The 19712-nt window shown below is 38.8% G+C and overlaps 2 protein-coding genes across 2 annotated transcripts; one reads left to right on the forward strand and one right to left on the reverse strand.

Moving 5' to 3' along the window:
- Positions 1 to 5985: 5985 nt before the first annotated feature.
- Positions 5986 to 7473, reverse strand: LOC119983306 (transcription factor bHLH91-like). The gene is made up of 3 exons (XM_038826970.1): positions 6746 to 7473; positions 6242 to 6640; positions 5986 to 6154 (listed from the first exon to the last, which is right to left on the reverse strand). The coding sequence occupies exons 1-3, from the start codon at positions 7451 to 7453 to the stop codon at positions 6053 to 6055; spliced, it is 1209 nt and encodes a 402-aa protein (XP_038682898.1). The 5' UTR covers positions 7454 to 7473; the 3' UTR covers positions 5986 to 6052.
- Positions 7474 to 10847: 3374 nt separating this feature from the next.
- Positions 10848 to 19540, forward strand: LOC119984351 (protein transport protein SEC23-like). Its single transcript, XM_038828257.1, has 12 exons — positions 10848 to 11795; positions 11889 to 12062; positions 12174 to 12335; positions 13612 to 13754; positions 14885 to 14960; positions 15038 to 15213; positions 15317 to 15398; positions 16207 to 16284; positions 17509 to 17670; positions 17832 to 18095; positions 18604 to 18708; positions 19235 to 19540. Exons 1-12 carry the CDS (start codon positions 11067 to 11069, stop codon positions 19373 to 19375), a joined length of 2292 nt encoding a protein of 763 aa, XP_038684185.1. The 5' UTR covers positions 10848 to 11066; the 3' UTR covers positions 19376 to 19540.
- Positions 19541 to 19712: the final 172 nt, after the last annotated feature.

Below are 19712 nucleotides of genomic sequence, written 5' to 3' on the forward strand. Positions count from 1 at the left end.
ATGAACTTAGACAAATCAATATTGATTGCCGAATCTTCAATTAAGGAAAGTCTTCAATCAATATTGAGTTTGTCAATAAAGTCTTCAATCAATAAAGTAAATCTTGGGTAAATCTTTGACTCTATTCAACACTCCCCCTCAAGGTGGTGCATAGACATCGTATATGCCCAGCTTGACAAGTGAATCAGCAAACACTGAATTTGACACTCCCTTGGTTAACACATCAGCCAACTGATCTTCGGTCTTCATATACGGAACTTCAATTATTTTTTCTTCTAGCTTTTCATACACGAAATTCCTATCAATTTCCACATGTTTAGTCCGATCATGTTGCACTGGGTTCTCAGCAATTTTAATTGCTGACTGATTATCACAATACAATTTCATTGGTCTTTTAATTGACAAACTCAGCTCCCCCATAAGCCGTTTGAGCCATAACAACTCACAAATACCTTTCACCATTGCTCTGTATTCGGCTTCTGCACTAGACAATGAGACAACTTTTTGCTTTTTACTTCTCCAAGTAACCAGATTTCCTCCAACAAAAGTTAAATACCCAGTGGTTGATCTTCTTCGGTCTCCTTTACCTGCCCAATCTGAGTCGGTATAGCCCCATACGTCTGCATGCCCATTCTTAGAAAAAAGTAAGCCTTTTCCCGGTGCAGATTTTAAATATCTCAGAATTCTAATAACTGCATCCATATGTTGTTTACCAGGATTGTGCATAAATCTACTCACAACACTGACCGCATATGCAATATCTGGCCTCGTATGAGACAAATAGATTAAACGCCCAACTAACCTTTGATATCGTAATTTGTCTATTGAAGTTTGATTCGAAGACTCTTCCAATCCATGATTTTGTTCCATAGGAGATCCAATTGGCTGACATCCAAGCATACCAGTTTCTGTTAATAAGTCAAGCACATACTTTCGTTGGGATAAAAATATGCCTTGCTCAGAACGAACAACTTCAATGCCCAAAAAATATTTTAATCCTCCCAAATCCTTCATATCAAATTCAGTTGACAAATAGTCTCTCAGTTTACGCATTTCTTCAGAATCGTTGCCTGTCACTACCATGTCGTCAACATAAATAATGAGAGCCGTTAATTTATCACCAACTCTTTTCAAAAATAAAGTGTGATCTGCATTACTTTGCTTATAGCCGAATCTTCTCATAGCAAGTCGGAATCGACCAAACCAAGCTCGAGGAGATTGTTTCAACCCGTATAAGGCTTTCTTCAGTTTACACACGACACTTTGATCACCTGGAGCTTCATATCCTGGGGGCAGAGACATATAAACTTCTTCTTGTAGCTCACCATGTAAAAAAGCATTTTTTACATCATATTGTTGTAGAGGCCAATCAAAATTTGCAGCTAGGGATATTAGGACTCGAACCGTATTAATTTTTGCAACAGGAGCAAACGTTTCCTGATAATCAACCCCATACGTCTGGGTGAATCCTTTAGCCACAAGCCTAGCTTTATACCTATCAACCGAACCATCAGGCTTGCACTTGACGGTGTACACCCACCTACAACCAACAGCTTTTTTTCCTTTCGGCAACTCCACCAATTCCCAAGTTTGATTTTTCTCAAGTGCTGTCATCTCCTCAGTCATTGCAGTTGCCCATTTTGGATCCAACAACGCCTCTTGCACTTTAGTAGGAATATCTATGACAGTCATATTACTGACAAAGCTTCGGCATTCCTTTGACAGTCGGTGAGTGGATGCATACTGAGCAATAGGATATTTCACTTTTCGCACAACCTCTGGTGAAAATCTATCTGGTGGAACACCACGAGTACTTCTTGGTGGGAGTACGTATCTGTCAGCTTCAATCGAGACACAAGTATTATCACAAATATTGTTAGTATTAACATCAGACTCAATGCTTACCTCAGGAGGATCTGTACGAGGAGTATCGGGAGTGGGTACTAGCGAAGATGAGAGAGAGGGAGCTTCAGCAACAGTATCGGCAACACACAGTGGATCAGGAAACAACTCCATCCAATTTGGAGCTTCAACAACAGTATCACCACTCGGGCCCGGAAGCGTGGAATTGGGTGAAGAAAAAAAACATTTCATGTTCAGAAAAGGTGACATCCATAGTAACATAGAACTTACTTGTAGGAGGATGAAAACAACGGTAACCCTTTTGTGAAGGATGATAACCGACAAATACACACTTGAGGGCACAAGGATCAAATTTCGTGCGGAGATGTTTCTGTAAATGTACAAACACAACACAACCAAACACCCGGGGAGGAAGTGTGAGGTGCGATGGCAGTGTTACATAGGATGCCAATTTATCAAGTGGTGTCTGAAATTGTAGAACACGAGTGGGTACCCTATTCAAAAGATATACAGCTGTGGTAACAGCTTCTTCCCAAAAACGTGGTGCCATGTGGGCTCCAATAAGGGCAGCACGTGTAATCTCCAAAATTTGTCTGTTTCGGCGCTCAGCAACACCATTCTGTTGTGGTGTATAAGGACAAGTGGTTTCATGCAAAATTCCATGAGTCTGAAAATAAGCTTGTAACTCCTGATTTACAAATTCACCACCATTATCAGATCGAAGAACTTGTAAATTAGCAGAGAATTGTGTTTTGATCATGGTATGAAACGTGCGGAAGCAAGCAGCCACATCACTCTTATGACGCATAAGGTAAAGCCAAGTCATACGAGTGCAATCATCAATAAATAATACAAACCATCTAAAGCCAGTAGAAGTAGTAACAGGGGCAGGTCCCCAAACATCCGAATGAACCAACGCAAAAGGCACAACTCTTTTATTAGAACTATCAGAATAAGTAGCACGATGACTCTTGGCCAAAACACATGTATCACACTGAAAATTGGAAGGTTCACATGTAGAAAATAAAGTAGGAAATAAATATTTCAAGTAACCAAAGGAGACATGACCCAAACGATGATGCCATAACCGAATCTGATCTTCTGATGCCCTAGATGACCCTTTTGCTGATAGAGATCGTCCCATACTAACATCTTCCACATAATATAATCCCTCTCTCTTAGTACCACGCCCAATTATCTCCCCGCTGCAGAGATCCTGAAGGAAACAAAAAGTAGGATATATTAATACTAAACAATTTAGTTGTGTAGTAACTTGTGGCACAGATAAAAGATTATTGGAAAGAGCAGGAATCAATAAAGTGTGCTCCAAGGATAATGAAGGAGTTAAGTTAACCCTTCCAGCGCCCGTAACCGGATATGAAACACCATTGGCATTGGTGACAGTAGAGCAATTTGGTAAACAAGCATCATGTAATAAGGACGCATCAAAGGTCATATGATTAGTCGCACCAGAGTCAAGAATCCAACCGGGATCTTTTTCAGAATTTGTTGCAAGAAGGGCTAGACCAACACTACCTGACTGTTGGAGAAGAGTAGGATCTACCACAGAGTGAGTGATATCAACTGGAGTAGTGGAAGCCATGGTATCCATTGAAGAAGGAGTCGGTGCCATTGGGACTGTAGGTGAGGTGCATAGCGCAACTTTACCACCTTTTCGAGCTTGTAATCGCTCTTTGTGAGCCTGCCACCACTCGGGATATCCATGCTTTTTGAAGCAAGTATCTACAATATGTTTGGTGCTGCCGCAATGAGTACATTTACCACCAGTAGGTACTGACAGTGACAAAGAACTTGTTGGAGTTCCATATTTTCGAACTGCCATAGCCATCTGAGGAACTTCTGAAGACATCATTGTATTCCGGCGAAGTTCTTCACGTCTCACAGTTGAGAAAGCATTATCAGGTCCAGGTAGAGGATTAGTACGAAGAATATCTCCCCGAACAGAATCATATATATCATCAAGCCCAGCCAAAAAAGAATAGACTCGATCTTCATCAATTTCAGCCATTCGAGTCTTAATCACATCTGGCTGAGTAAAGGTAATTGGACGACGATGATCAAGCTCCTGCCAAATAACCTTAAGATCGGAATAGTATGCAGCCACAGGTCGCCCTGCCTGCTTAGTTGTCATAGCTTTTCGAGACAGATCATACAAAATAGATTTATCAGCACCCTCAAAATATGTTTGAGACACAGCATCCCAAACATCATTTGCAGTGGGTAAACGAATAAAAAGATTCATTATATCGGCCTCCATAGAGCCAATAAGCCAGCCTTTTACAGTAGCATCCTCCATCATCCACTTGTTATATGTAGAGTCACTAACAGTAGGTTTCGAGGTCGTACCTTTGAGATATTCCATCTTTCCTCGTCCAGCAACGAACATAGTAACCACCTGAGACCAAAGAGTGAAATTTGAGCCATTCAGTTTGATCCCATAAGGAATAGAGGTTGGTTCTTGAGTTGGCGTCACCACAGGTGGAACTATAAGAGCACCGGATTCAGCCATGAGTTGTTTGTAATTTCTGGATGAGATTCTGGTTCAATGGTGCAATCGGCACCTGTTATGGACGAAGCAATCGGCTTCTGTCGGATGGTTGGAGCAGTCGGCCCCTAGTAGCTACGGTGATGGAGAGGTAGTATGTTAAGAGAACCTTGCTCCGATACCAACTTAATTTTGCAATCAATATCTTTTATTGAAGTGGGAAACACCTATATAGCTATTACATTGGTTTACAATCAATGATCTACGTAATTACAATCTCTATCAAAGTCACTATCAAAGTCAACAATTGAGGCATCAATTAGTCAACAATTGAGGCATCAATTATGAACTTAGACAAATCAATATTGATTGCCGAATCTTCAATTAAGGAAAGTCTTCAATCAATATTGAGTTTGTCAATAAAGTCTTCAATCAATAAAGTAAATCTTGGGTAAATCTTTGACTCTATTCAACACGAGGAAGAGACAGGGCGAGCGAGGAGAACAGGAGGACGAGAAGAGGCGATAGGGAGGCTACAGAGTTTATGGTCGGAGAAGAAGAATCAATCGAAGGAGCGAGAGGACTAAGACAAAATAAAATATTGTTTTGTCTTATTTTTATTTAAATATTTTAAATATTTTCTTAATTTATTATTTTTTTTCGATTTTGAATTTTTCATTATAGAGACCCAAATAAAGCCTTAACAACTTATCCAATGATTAACTAACTTCTCCTCCATTTATACCTCCCTTCTCATTCTCTTCAAAAATTGCAAAATTTAGCCCCCTACTAGAAAATTATTATTTTAACACCCTATTTAACTATCCTTTGAGTTATCATTTTTTAGTTTGAGTTGCTATCAAATAGTTAAAGTCTCGGATTTGTAATTTCACATCGCTTAAAGAGCATCAGATGTGGTTTATAAAAAAAACCTCAAGCTTCTCTCATACAACAAAGATTGATCAAAGAGCAAACAAAGTTGTGAGGGTAATCTAATGTATTAACAGTGAATCAGAATCTCAAAGCGAACAATATTGTTGTGTAAGAGGGTCAAATCCTCAATCTCCAACAAGGCCTCATAATAAGGGCAACGCCTGAGGATAATACGATAACAATGTAGTACTCCAAATTAACACTCGCTTATAACTCTATTCTTAAATATACAATAATTTATACATCTCCTCAGCCCCTCTAATTTGGAGGGTTGGAGAAAAAACTACCCATGAGTTGTTTGGGGTTCTCTCCCCGCACTTCCAACTTGTCTCCCAAACAAGATTAGATTGCCTCACATTTGCTACAAAAGCACCTCCATCCCCTCCTCCCAGAGAAGTCATTTTGAATGCCCAGAAAGCATTGGACAAACCAGTATTTTCTAATCCCACTATCCTTACCTTCTTGTCCAGCTTTGCTTTCACTCCTTTGATCACTCTCTCATGAAATCAAAACATCAGTAGTTTGAAGAGAAATAAATTTAGTCTCACATTCAAATCCAATTCCAAAGCAGATCATCAGGAAATACTACCAAACTTTAAACTATATTATAGCAAATCTTTTCAAACATGTCCAATGGAAATGCAACTGGTGCTATTAAAAGGCTACTTGATTATCCATTACAGTAGAAATATACTCTTTATTCTTGACTGAAAGTGGTAGAAGACTCAGGAACAGAAAGAGTCTTACAGCCTAATAACTAGTACTTGGTGGGATGGCTGCATACTGTCTGTCCACAACCTCAAGCAGTTTGTTGGCTACAGCACTGGCATACACTGAAGAGCCTTCACATATCTGCAAAATTATCAGACCCACAAATCAAAAGATACATGGTTCAGCAATTTAACAAGTGGAGATCTGGAAGTGTGTATTGTATTGTACCTTGGAGTTGAAGAGAAAACTGTAGTAATCTCCAACATGGCCTCCTGCAACATGATGAAGGTCCAACTGAAGCTCATCAAGGACCTTGGAAACTAACAGCAAGCAATTGATCTTTCTCTGGACAAGCTTGATTGTAACCTCGTCATCAATTATACGAACATCGACCTCGGTCTCTTTGAATTTTCTCTGAAGCCAGGAACTTCTTAAGGACCCATCACCACCAAGAGGCTTCATGTTACAGCTCTCCACTTCACCAGCAGGATCATCTTCAGTCTTGTGCCTCTTGCTCCTCTCTCTGCTACATCTCTTCTTCTCTACCAGTAACGTGAGCTCATTAACAGTTCTAAGAAGCTCTTTGATATACTCAATTGCATCTCCCACAATGGATGCTCGATCACCCTTGTTCACGCCAATTAATCATCAAATTGCATTAATCAAGAAATTACATTGATGGGTTTTCATATTTAAGAGTGAAAATTAGGAGGTAGAGATGTGAAAGTATACCTTAGTTGGGTTGGGAACCAAGCTCTGCAAGGCCTTGTACTTCAGGTTCAGATTTTCTCTCCTATCGCGCTCAGTGGCGAAATGTTTCTTTCCAGTAGCTCCCCTTCTCTTATTGACACAAGGAATATCCCCTGCATTGAACTCAAGAACCGAGCCATCCCCTGCGTCGTGCTGATCTCTCTGATCCTGATCATCCCCTGCACCCCCAAACAATGAGCCAGGCAAGGTGTAGCCTCCATTTGGTAGGGACTGAAACAACTCCCTGAACAATGGAGGCTGCAGATGGTATAGTGGGTCATAAGACGACGCGTTAGTCTCCCCCATCGGAAATGAAAAAGAGATTGAAGAATTCGGAAGCAAAGAGGAAGCTGAGCATCTAGGCAAGTGGTGGAACAGGTTGAGAATTTCTGGGGTTTGAGTTTCTGGGATTGAAGACTGGTTGTAGTTGCTGTTGTGATCAATCTGGAGTTGTTGATGGTCAGGATTGATGAAACCCATATCTTGAATCCCAATTTCATTAACCCAGTTGGGGTTAGATTGATCATAAATTTGGTTCTGATTCTGGGTATGGTATTGGGTATTGTTAATTATCTCATTGGAGAAGGCCAGTTGCTGTTGAAGGTGGATATCCATGGCAGCAGCATCAACTTGGAGAGGGTGGTGGTAGGAGACTTCTTCAACACTGTTTGTGGAGCCACCACCCACCATTGTTGAAGGTGGAGTCAGTGGTGGTGGTGGTGGTGGCAGGTGAGAAAACCCATCATCTGCAACTTCAGGGATGGTGTTGGGATCAAAGGAACCTGTCTCCACATACATTTTTTGGACCTATTTGAGTCTTCTTTCTCTCACTGCAACAACAAAAAGGCATGCATGAATCAGAAGTACACATGAAAAGCAATAAATCCAAATATGTAGAATAACAAACCTCAAATATTTGGAATGGAAATTGGAGGACAGTTGAGAGAAAAAAAGAGAGAAAGGTGAGGGCCTATGTGAGTGTATGTGTCTATGTATATATGTATATATACTATTAAGGGGAAGAGGAGAAGAAAAGAAAGCAAAAACTGGAAATTGTATGTGATTTATTTATTTATTTGTGATGATTTCCATTCTGCAACAGCAAAGGAGGTTGTTACTAAGATTCCCACCAGTGGACCCCGCTTTTATATCCACTTCCGTACTCCTCCTGATCCTCCTCTCCTCCCTCCTACTCAAGGCTTCGGGACTCTGCAATTTTCAGACTTTACCATTCACATCTAATGGTGAAGAAAAAGTTTAAAACAAAAATATGGTGTGATGTGGTACACCTCGCAAACCATTAAATTCAAATTGTAAACTCTACAATTTAAATCGAATTGCGAAGCCCCCAAATCCTTCCATCTCATTGGTAGTTATTTTCACTTTTGCAATTAAGTTGGATTAATTATTAAATATTTTGTGATAATTCTATGAAGTTTATGTATACGACAATAGAAGTTACTGCAGTTTTCTTACAGTTTTAATCACAGACGTTCAATATGTTTACCAGTGTGGAGTCCACACAATTTTTTGAATTTGATAAACAGATTGGACGCCTCTGTGGTGGCTACTGTAATGACTTCTATTGCAGAGACCCTCATTCGGTATATCATTTGAATGGAGATGATTCCGCATTTAACTTTGAATGAAGCCCCTTCATGTAATTTGTGCTAATTTAGGTTGGATTTGTAGTTTTTTTTAACTTAAAAAAATCACAAGTACCATGCAAAACGTCCGCCTAAACTAACTCCTATAACGGTTATAACTATCAATAGTTAATGAGCGTCAAACCAACTTGGTAGGTGAACACAATTAGTTGTAAAATATATAATCAAAATTAATTAATTAATTAGTACGGAAATATATATATATATATTGAAGCCCCTTCATTTGTTTTGTAGCTCATGCAAAGCTCGTGAAAAATAAAATAAAATTTGTTCTTGAATGACAGCAAAAAATGAGCCTCTAATTCTCAATTTTGGACCAGCGATGCATAGATACTTTAGATGTTAAGCATTTGATGTCCAAGGTAGGGCACCCAGAACGATACGATATAAATTTATACTTTGAACATTCGATACGAGATTAAACCCGGACCTCAGAAAAACTGTTAGTGTTATTGCATGCTTTGAATATATAATGTTGGTTAAAGCCATAAAAGATGTTACCACCAAGTGTGAAGGCTTGATACAGCTTTTCTCTCAGTTCTTGCTGACACTAAGTATACTCAACAAATCACATGATATCTTTAGTTGACTGCTTCAAAAGCTTTTGTCTTTGTACCTTCATGTGCTTACAGTGCAACTATATATGCTCTTTAACACTAATATTTCATATCGAATTGGTATAATCCGCCAACTAAGTAGTATATGAGTAAAGATCTTGTTCTTCTCAATTCTCACATTGGTATGCGTTTTTTGGGTCTCAGAACCAATGAAGACGATCCATGAAAAATAAAATCCGTACGGATCGTGGTTTAGAATGGACAACATCATTAATGTGTTTAGGCTTGAATTTCCAATATATGCATAAAAAAAAAGAAGAAGCTATATGGGTTGGAGATACATGTCATACTCTTATTTCCAGTTGTCTTGATAGCAAATCCTTAATTTTGCGGTTGAGTTGGATGAGTATGCAAGAAAGATTTGTTGACAAGCAACTCTCTCTCTAAAAAAAAAAAGATGTCAAGTTTAGAGATGTCGTGTTAATTAGTGCCAATTAGTTTGTGTTCAAATGTAGTTTCATGGATGAATATTATTCTTAAAAGGAATTAATAATTGAGAATGGGAGATAGCCCGATTGGTCAGGTTGTCTGCCCAAGACCTTGAGGTCTAGAGTTTTATTCTGACTAGAGGTGTTTGGGCGTTTAGCGTGTGTGTGGTTTGTGGGCCTTTCAAAAAAAAAGAAAAAAGAAAAGAATTAATAATTGGGTTTCCAAGGCTCAAGGAATTGCACTCAAAAACGTTGCTTGATGTGTTTCTTGTCGGAAGATAAGGTAACAATCACTTAAAACCAGTTCTCTTGGCTTGAAATTGGACACTTTCTAGGAGGCAAGCTAGTTGTGTTCTTCAAAATCTCAATTACATCTAAATTTACAAATAATAAATTAAATATGTTATGTATTACAAGCCCAAGGCCCACAAACATCCTTAAACCCTAGCTAGCCCATAAAAAGGCCAATGCGTTTTGGACACAGTCGGCCTGCAAATTTTGAGCCCACCTGGTTTGCTATGGAAGTCCAGCAAGCATCGAATGATGACTTTTCATTATTGTTTTCTTGCCATTCCAGTCGTTTTCAGCTGTTGTTGCATCCCAATCCATCATGTTCATGGAGACAACACTGTATAATAGCACCACAGATAAAGCTGTAATTAGGAGGGACAGTGAAAGTCTCGGGGAATCCCTTTAACACTCAAGCTAGTTCAAAATGTTATTAGTTGGGAGTATTTGGTGTTTGGAGTTCTCGATTTCAATAATTAAAAGTATAGGATTATGAATCGTTTACCTGGTGATGGATGCCTCATTTTATATGAGTATGAGTGAGATCTTTCAGGGGGATTTTTGGAAGAATGAAGTCTTTTAAATCTTTCATGATTCTCAAATCTCTTTGGTGTTCGGTCATAAAGGGTTTTCGAGGTGCTACTACTTGGTTGTCCCAAGGTGACCAAGATACTCTTTACTCAAATCACATTGCTCTTGGTGCACTCTTTGACAATTCATCAAGTACCGGTTGCTTAGTTTGGCACCTCACTTATGCTTTGATTGGAAGCTCGGTGGATGCCTCTTCAGTACCTCGACTATGTATGATCTTGACAACAAGGTACCACACATCATCATTTGTGTCATGTGCCCTCATTCTGGTGGAGGGTATTTTTGAAATCATCCAAGTTCAAATTTGATGATTCAATTAATTGGTTGATTTAGTTGGTTAATGTCCAGTTTATTTTAATTGAATTTTTTCCCTGTACAATTGGATTCGTGAATGCACTTATATATATATATATTTTTTATAAAAACTGCTTAGATTTTTTAATGAAAATTTAAAGAAAAACGTAGCCGAATTTAAGAAAAAAGGAAAATAGTAAGTGATCGAGTTAATCTGGAAACAAATAGTGAAAAACTGAAAATACGTCGAGATCTGCAAAGACGACTAGCAGAGCCTCTCTCATCTGCTCAGGCTATTGAGGTGAAGAGGACTCCATGAATTCAGGGATAGTGGTACTAGTAGTGAGAGTGCAATAATTTTTTTTCTTCCTGAATTTCGATAACATCAACAAGTTCTGAAATCTGAATTGGACGAAAAATGGCGGAATTCATGGACCTGGAAGCGCAAGACGGGGTGAGGATGGCGTGGAACGTGGTGCCAGGGACGAAGCAAGAAGCGGCGAACTGCGTTGTACCGGTTTCCGCCATCTACACTCCGATCAAGCCCTTCCCGAATATGCCTCTCCTTCCCTACGCTGCTCTTCGCTGCCGCACTTGCCGTTCGGTCCTCAACCCCTTCTCAATCGTCGATTTCATCGCTAGGATCTGGATCTGCCCGTTCTGCTTCAATCGGAACCACTTCCCGCCTCAGTATTCGTCCATCTCCGAAGACAATCTTCCCGCCGAGCTCTTCCCTAACTACACTACAATTGAGTATGCCGAGCCTCAGTCTTCTCCTCCTCTCCCTCCTCCGGTCCTACTCTTTGTCGTCGACACCTGCATCATTGAGGAGGAGATGACATTCCTCAAGTCCGCCCTCTCTCAGGCCATTCATCTCCTTCCGGATAATTCACTTGTGGGACTCATCACCTTTGGCACCTTTGTCCAGGTCCACGAGCTTGGCTTCTCTCAGATCCCCAAGTCCTACGTTTTCAGGGCTACCAAAGACCTCGTCTCCAAGGACCAGCTCCTTGAACATATGAGCTTCTTCCTCAAGAAGCCTAAGCCCCCTACTGGTGTTGTTGCTGGAGCTAGGGATGGTCTCTCTCCGGAGAGCATCGCTCGCTTCCTCTTGCCCGCCTCTGAGTGCGAGTTTGCACTTGAGTCGGTCTGTATTAATTTACTACTCCCGTATTGTGTGTTATTTTCTTGTAACGTGTCTTTTCCCCCTTGATGTTATTGAAAATGAATTTATCAATAGGTTTTGGAGGAGCTTCAGAAAGATCCTTGGGCCGTCCCTGCTGATCAGCGGGCTATCAGGTGCACTGGCACAGCCTTGAGTGTGGCTGCCAGCTTGTTAGGAGCTTGTGTTCCTGGTTCGGCTGCTAGAATCATGACATTTGTTGGTGGCCCGGCTACGGAAGGACCTGGTGCTGTAAGGATTTGTAGTTGTGTTTCTCCTTCCTTCTTATTTACATGCTCAATTGCATAGGCATCCTCTTATGAATGCAAACTTACTGCACTGTTTTATTATTCTGCCTTGTAGATTGTGTCAAAGAATCTATCTGAGCCAATCCGTTCACACAAGGACCTTGACAAAGATTCTGCTCCCTATTATCACAAAGCTGTCAAGTTCTATGAGGGACTTTCCAAACAGCTTGTACATCAAGGACACGTGCTTGATTTGTTTGCTTGTGCCCTGGACCAGGTAATATTCACCTTTCACATATTATGGAATGTAGAACTCAAAAGCAGTGTGTGTCACAAGAATTTAGTAGAGTTGAAAGTTGCCCTTAATTATCCTTGTGAGCAAACTGTGAATATTTTTACATTATAATAAGTTAAATGAAGATGCAAGTTTGATAGTTTAGCAAAGAATCCTAAAAGAACCTTCAAGTGAATAAAATTGTGGATCTGTTTACTTCTGAGTTTCATCCTTTCCCCATTTTTGTTTGAGGTCGAATACTGGAGGTTTTTAAGTACTTTTTTTTGATGAATGATAAGCAGTTCTAATGGAAGTTAGGCAAAAGGGGTACCTCCCAGCTACAAACATCTACAAGATAAAGAGCTTATAACATCCAACAACCAATTCTCATACCAACTTGGGGTGTGGCTTAGTGGTAACCAAATATAGGTTCAAATCCCTATCAGGTATAATTAAAATCGAGATTATTTATCCATAAAAAATTCTCATTTACATCAAGTCGCCCGTATGCCAATTGAAAAGAGGAGTCTCATTAAATATTTCAGTGTCCAAAGAATCAAAGACGTCGCTGCTGATTTCAATCTTTCCATAAATCCTTCCTCAATCTTCCTTTCTTTCTATGTTGTTTCACTGGATTTACTTGAGGAACAGGTCCTTCATGGCTCTTGGAATTTTGACTTCCCCCTGTATGATTTGGTTCCATCATATTCACTAACCCCATAACTTCACTGTTGACTGCCATTAGAGCCCATACCTATCTTCTAAAATTGCTCTTCAGCTAGAATACCAAGAATACCATTGCATCTCTGATGGTTTCCATAACCATTTTGTACCTGCCATATCCAGAAACTTTGATAATCTTCTTTCAACAACTATGTGATGCACTCAATATTATTCACCTTCTTTGAGCAGGGAATGGATTGATGTACCTTTAGTTCCAACATATCTCCATCCTTCCATATACAATTCAAGGTTTTGGGAGGCCTGTCTCTGCTGTCTTGCTCTGGATGATGTCCAACAGCTAACGTGAATGTTATGCAATTAGAGCAATTAAGTTCGACATTAAACCAAACTCCACATCATTGATCCTTTGACGACTATGACTTGGAGAAAGAAAATATATGCGTTTTTATTACTAATACTCGCAATGTATAACTATACATAATTGCGAACCATGTTAGTAAATTGTCTACTTTCTATTCTGATTTCTCTGTGTAATTCCTGTATGTTGGTTGAAACTTAACAAGATTTTTCTTTGCATGCCTTATTCTCTTTTTAGGTAGGTATGGCTGAGATTAAAGTTGCAGTTGAAAGAAGCGGGGGGCTTGTTGTGCTAGCAGAAAGTTTTGGACATTCAGTATTTAAGGACTCTCTTAGACGTGTTTTTCAATCAGGCGAAAATGATCTTGGTTTATCATCGAAGTAAGGCTTTGTTGAACTTATGTCATTCCAGTTATTTGTACTGAAGTTGCAAAAGCATTATGTTTTAGTAATCTTAATTCTAGCTTGTTCCGGATTTAGTCTGTTAAGATTAGTTACTTTTCCATTCAACACAATAAGTTAACTTGTTGGGTTGGGGCATTTCACATCATTTATATCATATTCTAACACCTCCTTACTTGTGGGCTGGAAAATCTAATGGCCCAACACATGCACAACAAATGAGGCCTAACACTAGGGGTTTCTCACAAAGGCCCTCCTTGGGGCAACAACAAACACACAAAGGCCCACACTTGGGGCAACAACAAATGGGGGTTTAAATTGCGGAATTTAAGGTTTGAATCCAAGACCTCCCGCTCCGATACCATATTAAGATTAGTTACTTTGTCATTCAACCCAATAAGTTAACTTGTTGGGTTAGGGCATTTCACATCTTTTATATCATATTCTAACAAGTCCATTAGTTGGTTTATATAGTTCTTGTTAATTCGTGAATTGGTCCATTAGTTTGTTTGGATTGTTAATATTCTTGAGGAATTTATGGGACGAGATTTATTCAGCCTATTTACATTGTCTTGTGATGATGATGGTGACCCAATTTACTTGTATGTGCTTGCTTTATCTTACTCATCTTCCTTCTATGTTGGATCATGTTCACATTCTAATGCTTGCAGTGCAGTTGCTTCTTAAACCTTAGAAGATATTTTCACAAAAGTTGCTATAGTTCTTTTAATTATTTTCCTATATTTATAGCTTATATGATGATGGTGCATATCTGACAGAATGTGTTCTCCAAATTACTTTATCATCCATCTATGAAAGAGTCATATATCAAGCAATCCTAGTTTTGACCTCCTCAACAACCGGAAGTATCATATAATACATTGTTAACTGCAGTTTATTTCAGCTTACAATGTCAACCCTGTCAATTTTAGATTTTAGTACAATCATCATACAAGAATTCCTGTAGTTGTTATGTTTAGATCGTGTTATCTTTGTTCAAACTTGCAATATAATGATTTGTGCTCCTTGTTGACTGTATGCTAAAAATTTATATACTATCTGAACTAAGAAACAATCGTAATGGTCATCGGTGCGCATTTTTTATGCAGTGGTATATTTGAGATAAACTGCTCAAAGGATATTAAAGTTCAGGGAGTTATTGGACCTTGTGCATCTCTTGAAAAGGTATAACTTGATGGCTTAGTTTGTTTTTTATATCTGCCAGTTGTGTTTCATTTTTGGTTGTTGGTGACATCATGCAGAAAGGTCCTCTGTGCTCTGACAATGTAGTTGGCCAGGGGGGGACTAGTGCTTGGAAGTTGTGTAGCCTTGACAATGCTACATCCCTGAGCATAATATTTGAAATTGCCAGGAAGGACAGCCCGGAAGCTACTGTTCAATCCACAAGCAATCAATTCTATTTTCAATTTGTAACTTAGTATGAACTTCAAGCTCATTCTCTTTTCGGAATTATTTCTCTGGCTGTCTCTCTTATCAACGGAAATGTCAACAGTTAACTTCTCATTGCTCCTTTTCCACAGTTACCAGCATAACAGTGGTCAAATGAGACTTCGTGTTACAACCCTGTCAAGAAGATGGATAGCTGGTCCTGGAAGCATACAGGCAAGATCTGCTGTCCTCTTGTTTGGAATGCATCATTAATTTGTTTCCCTTTAGTGGCTGTTTGGTGAGCTGTAATATTGTTCCCGTGCTGAAGTTAGTTTGATAAAGCTTGGAGCATAATACTTGTGTAAGCATGATTCCAAGCGCCCCAATAATTTTTGGATCAACTGAACTTCGTGGAATAACCGAAAATTTTTGGATGAAGTGTTCTTCGTTTCATATTTTATTCTGTCAATTCTATTTCATTTAGAGAATTTCTAGCATCACCGTTAAGTTTAGTACATAATGTTGATGAATGCTGTGGAGTGCTTACTAAACTGGTGTAATCTTGAAAGGTGACCATTGGGTGAAGCAAGAGATTTGATCGACCCTAACATTTATCCCTGTTGTTATCACTGATCAGAAGGGGAGAAGTTAGCACTACCTATTTTGAAGGAAATGCATAAATTCTTAATTATGCTGATTTAGTAATTGATTTTGAAGTTATTGTTTTCATCTCCCACAATAGAATTGTGTGGTGGTTAATTTGGGTTGCCACAGCTTGATTTCCAATATGATGGAGGGTTGAATAACAACTTATCCTTTTATCTGTAGAATTTTCTATGTTTCTTTGGCAATGTCATTTACTTAACAATCAATTTGATTTTGAAAATCTTATTCAAAATAAAAATGCTGATATTTTTCATCTCAAAGTGATTAGCATGGATTTTAGTACTTTCTTTGCATTTTTTCTTATGTGTTTGTGCCCTTCAGTTAAATTTTGTTGGGTATGCTGCATAATTTGCAAATATACTTCAAAATACTGTAGGACTTGATAGCTGGATTTGACCAAGAAGCAGCTGCAGTAACCATGGCACGAATTGTTTCTTCCAAGATGGAAATAGAGGTAAACACTAGATATTCACTGGTTCTTTTTGTTTGTTACTGGGGTGATTGCAACTGAAATATGTTATTGTTCACTTCGCAAAAGCACCTAGAAGGTTAAGCTCCTAATTTTCAAGTGCTTAAGTGCAACAAAACATGTAATGAACTGCTTTTCATGATAAAAAGTTCTTTTAACTCCCACACCACAGTATTAAATGGGGCCTTATTTGTGTAGTCTTTTATTCTGTATATGCGTTTGTTATTATTGGTTATTATGTTGTTTCTTGGTTAGAGTTGAGTGGTAGAGTGAAGTGTCTTTGAAATAGATCATGCCCAGTTGGTGTGCTGGATGAAAGTTATAGGCTCTTATCTCAAGGGGTCAGTTTACTTGTATGGCCTCTTTGATTTCATTTCCAATGGTCTCTGGCTTCTGATTTTTTCCCTTTTTTCCCCCTCAAAAATGATTGGTGACTAGACCCAGTTCAGTCACGTTTTCATGTTCCAATTGAACACTTTCCTTTTTTGATTATTCTCAAAGGATGAGAGTATTCTTTTTACCAGTCACCGACTTGAGTGTAATCTGTGCACGGAATTGAGAGCTCCGAATTGCCTAACTTCGACGTGAATGTGCAGTTCAAACATGTTGGGGGAAAGGCTGACAATATTCATTGTGCTTGGTGATTCATTAGTTCAATAAGGTTTGTGCCCTATTGGCTCTGATCATGGTTATTTGGCTAGAGAAAATCTTTCTTTGGATCTTGGAGGTAAGATGGTGGGGTTAAGGTAGCTTATGGGACAAAGGTGCTTATTGGTCCCTTTTTTTTTCAAAATTTCTTTGAAAATTCAAGAGGCTTTTGCTTCTAATCCTCTAGTGACTGAAAAGATATCCATGTATATATACATGTCTGTGTGTTTTTGTGTGGGTGTGTATTCTTGTGTGCAGATGATGCATTTTGTGCCCATGTGAGGATCTCCTTGAGGCTCCTATAAATTGAAAGTTTTGTTTCTGGGAATTTTGGAGGTATTGGATCTTGTGGGTAGGGGGGTTGTTTACATCAGGTAGAGGCTAAATTATTATTAAAATAAAACTTCATATAGTGCTGGGACCTTATATCTTGATTGTATCCAGATTGCTTCTGTGCGGGTAACTTCCTAGTGGTCGGGGATTTGATAAATATTTTTAGCTTGTGTATGTTTGTATTATTTTATTATATGGCCAGATCTGAGTGATGTAATTGGCTTACAGACTGAGTTTGACCCCATAAGATGGCTGGACAAAGCTTTGATACATTTGTGTTCTCGGTTTGGAGACTTCCAAAAGGACAGCCCTTCTTCTTTCAGCTTATCTCCACGGCTTTCAATATTTCCTCAGTTTATTTTTCATTTACGGCGTTCACAGTTTGTCCAGGTACGTCACTCTGTATAAGTTAATCACATTATCTTGAACATCTTATGAACATTTTGAGTTATTTTTGCCGAAGAAGAGAGTAAAAATTAGTACCATAAAATTATTTTGGTAGTTATTCACTAAATTTTACATGTGCACTTCGCTAATTCAATGTGTTGTAGGTCTTCAATAACAGCCCAGATGAGACGGCATACTTCAGAATGATCCTGAATCGAGAAAATGTGGCCAATTCAGTTGTGATGATTCAGCCTTCATTGATTTCTTACTCGTTTCATTCAGGACCAGAACCGGCACTTCTTGATGTGGCTGCCATTGCAGCTGACAGGATCCTGCTTTTGGACTCTTATTTCACAATTGTTATATTTCATGGTGCAACTATTGCTCAGTGGCGAAAAGCTGGATATCATAATCAGCCTGAACATCAGGTAAATTTCTCTATACATAGATTGTGCAAAATATGAAACATATTTGCCCTTTTGGTTTAGGCCTGATGTAGGTAAGCCTTCCGTTCTCTGGTGTAAAATTAAGCAGAACAATGTGAAAAACTTAACTATTTGTGCCACATCAGAAATTTGATTGTTCAAACTTCAAAGTTCAAACAATACCTTGGTAAGGGATGTCTTTGCTCTTTTACATGGAACATTGCGATGCCCTCAGAATATGATTCAAAATGTCTTAGTAATTGATTTTGTCCTCTTTTAAATTTATCATCTTTTCTACATTGATCATGCTGGTTTCACCAATTTCTCTATTTTAGTGAGAACGATATTTCTTGCTTCACAGTAGTCAAAAGTTGTGCTTGCTCCAGAATAAAATTTTATTTTAAATATCTCTCTCTTTGTCTTTTTCTTTTTCCTTTTCCATTTAGAGCAAAAGCTTGCTGCTCCTAGAATCTGGTGTTGGTTAAGCCTGAGAAATCTCTCTGTGTTGCAGGCGTTTGCCCAGCTGCTGCAAGCTCCTTGCGATGAAGCTGAAGCTATAATCAAGGAAAGGTTTCCAGTTCCTCGTCTGGTCGTTTGTGATCAGCATGGTTCACAGGTTAGTATCTCTCTTGACAAGTTGTCTGATGGTTTGGATGCCGATGAAGTTGTCATTATGAGAAAAGCTTCAGTTTGCAACCAGAGTCCCCTCTACTGAAAAGTGGCCCTTGACAATTATTTAGGGCTGTCCTACTTGTTAGGTCTAACATCAGTCTTCCCATTTAACTCGTGCAATAACCTCAATTGGAAGTTCTGGCGTAAATATAACGTAGTAGGAATTAACCATATGACTTCTACGAGAAAATGGATTGGCAGTTCGGTTCCATGTTTCAAGCGGATGGATTATTACATTTCATTCTATTTTTGCGTATAAATGCACTTCTCTTCTAGAGTTACGGCTGAGGTGCCCTTAAAAAATTGGTCTTCTGCCGTGAAAATTGGTACTAGATGCATTGTCATGTGGGGGGTAGCAATAGTGGTGAGATGAAGATATACCCATTTATTTTCGGCTATATAAATTGCGTGCAAATGAAAAGTTTTTTGGTCTTTCATTGTAGGAGCACTAACACAAATTTTCGCTACAGGCCCGTTTTCTCCTTGCAAAGTTGAACCCTTCTGCTACATATAACTCCGAAGCTCCCGTTCCAGGTGGAGACGTCATATTTACTGATGATGTTAGCTTTGAGGTTTTCTTGGATCATCTGCAGAGATTGGTAGTTCAATAAAATTTTTGACATTGCTTCAACAATTTTGTAAAATTTGTCTTCAAATTTTTGTACAGTAGTCCATTCCACTTACTTCAGGCATTTTTGAGTTCGTTATTTACAGAACATGTTATGTTTTATGTTTTGATTTCTGTGGAATGTTATCCGAGCCCCCACTTCATCCGAGGCAGCCGCATTGAGATTAACATATCCAGGTTTTTACAGAACAACATAAATGATGTTCTTCATTCAGCAAAGAAAATAAAGGTTATTCCGTTTATTATAGCATTTTTGTTTATTTTTCTTCTTTTATTTGGTTTCATAATGCAATTTTTTCGACATGGATGCATTCCACGTT

Source organism: Tripterygium wilfordii, chromosome 18, assembly GCF_013401445.1.
Source record: "Tripterygium wilfordii isolate XIE 37 chromosome 18, ASM1340144v1, whole genome shotgun sequence".
NCBI lineage: Eukaryota > Viridiplantae > Streptophyta > Magnoliopsida > Celastrales > Celastraceae > Tripterygium > Tripterygium wilfordii.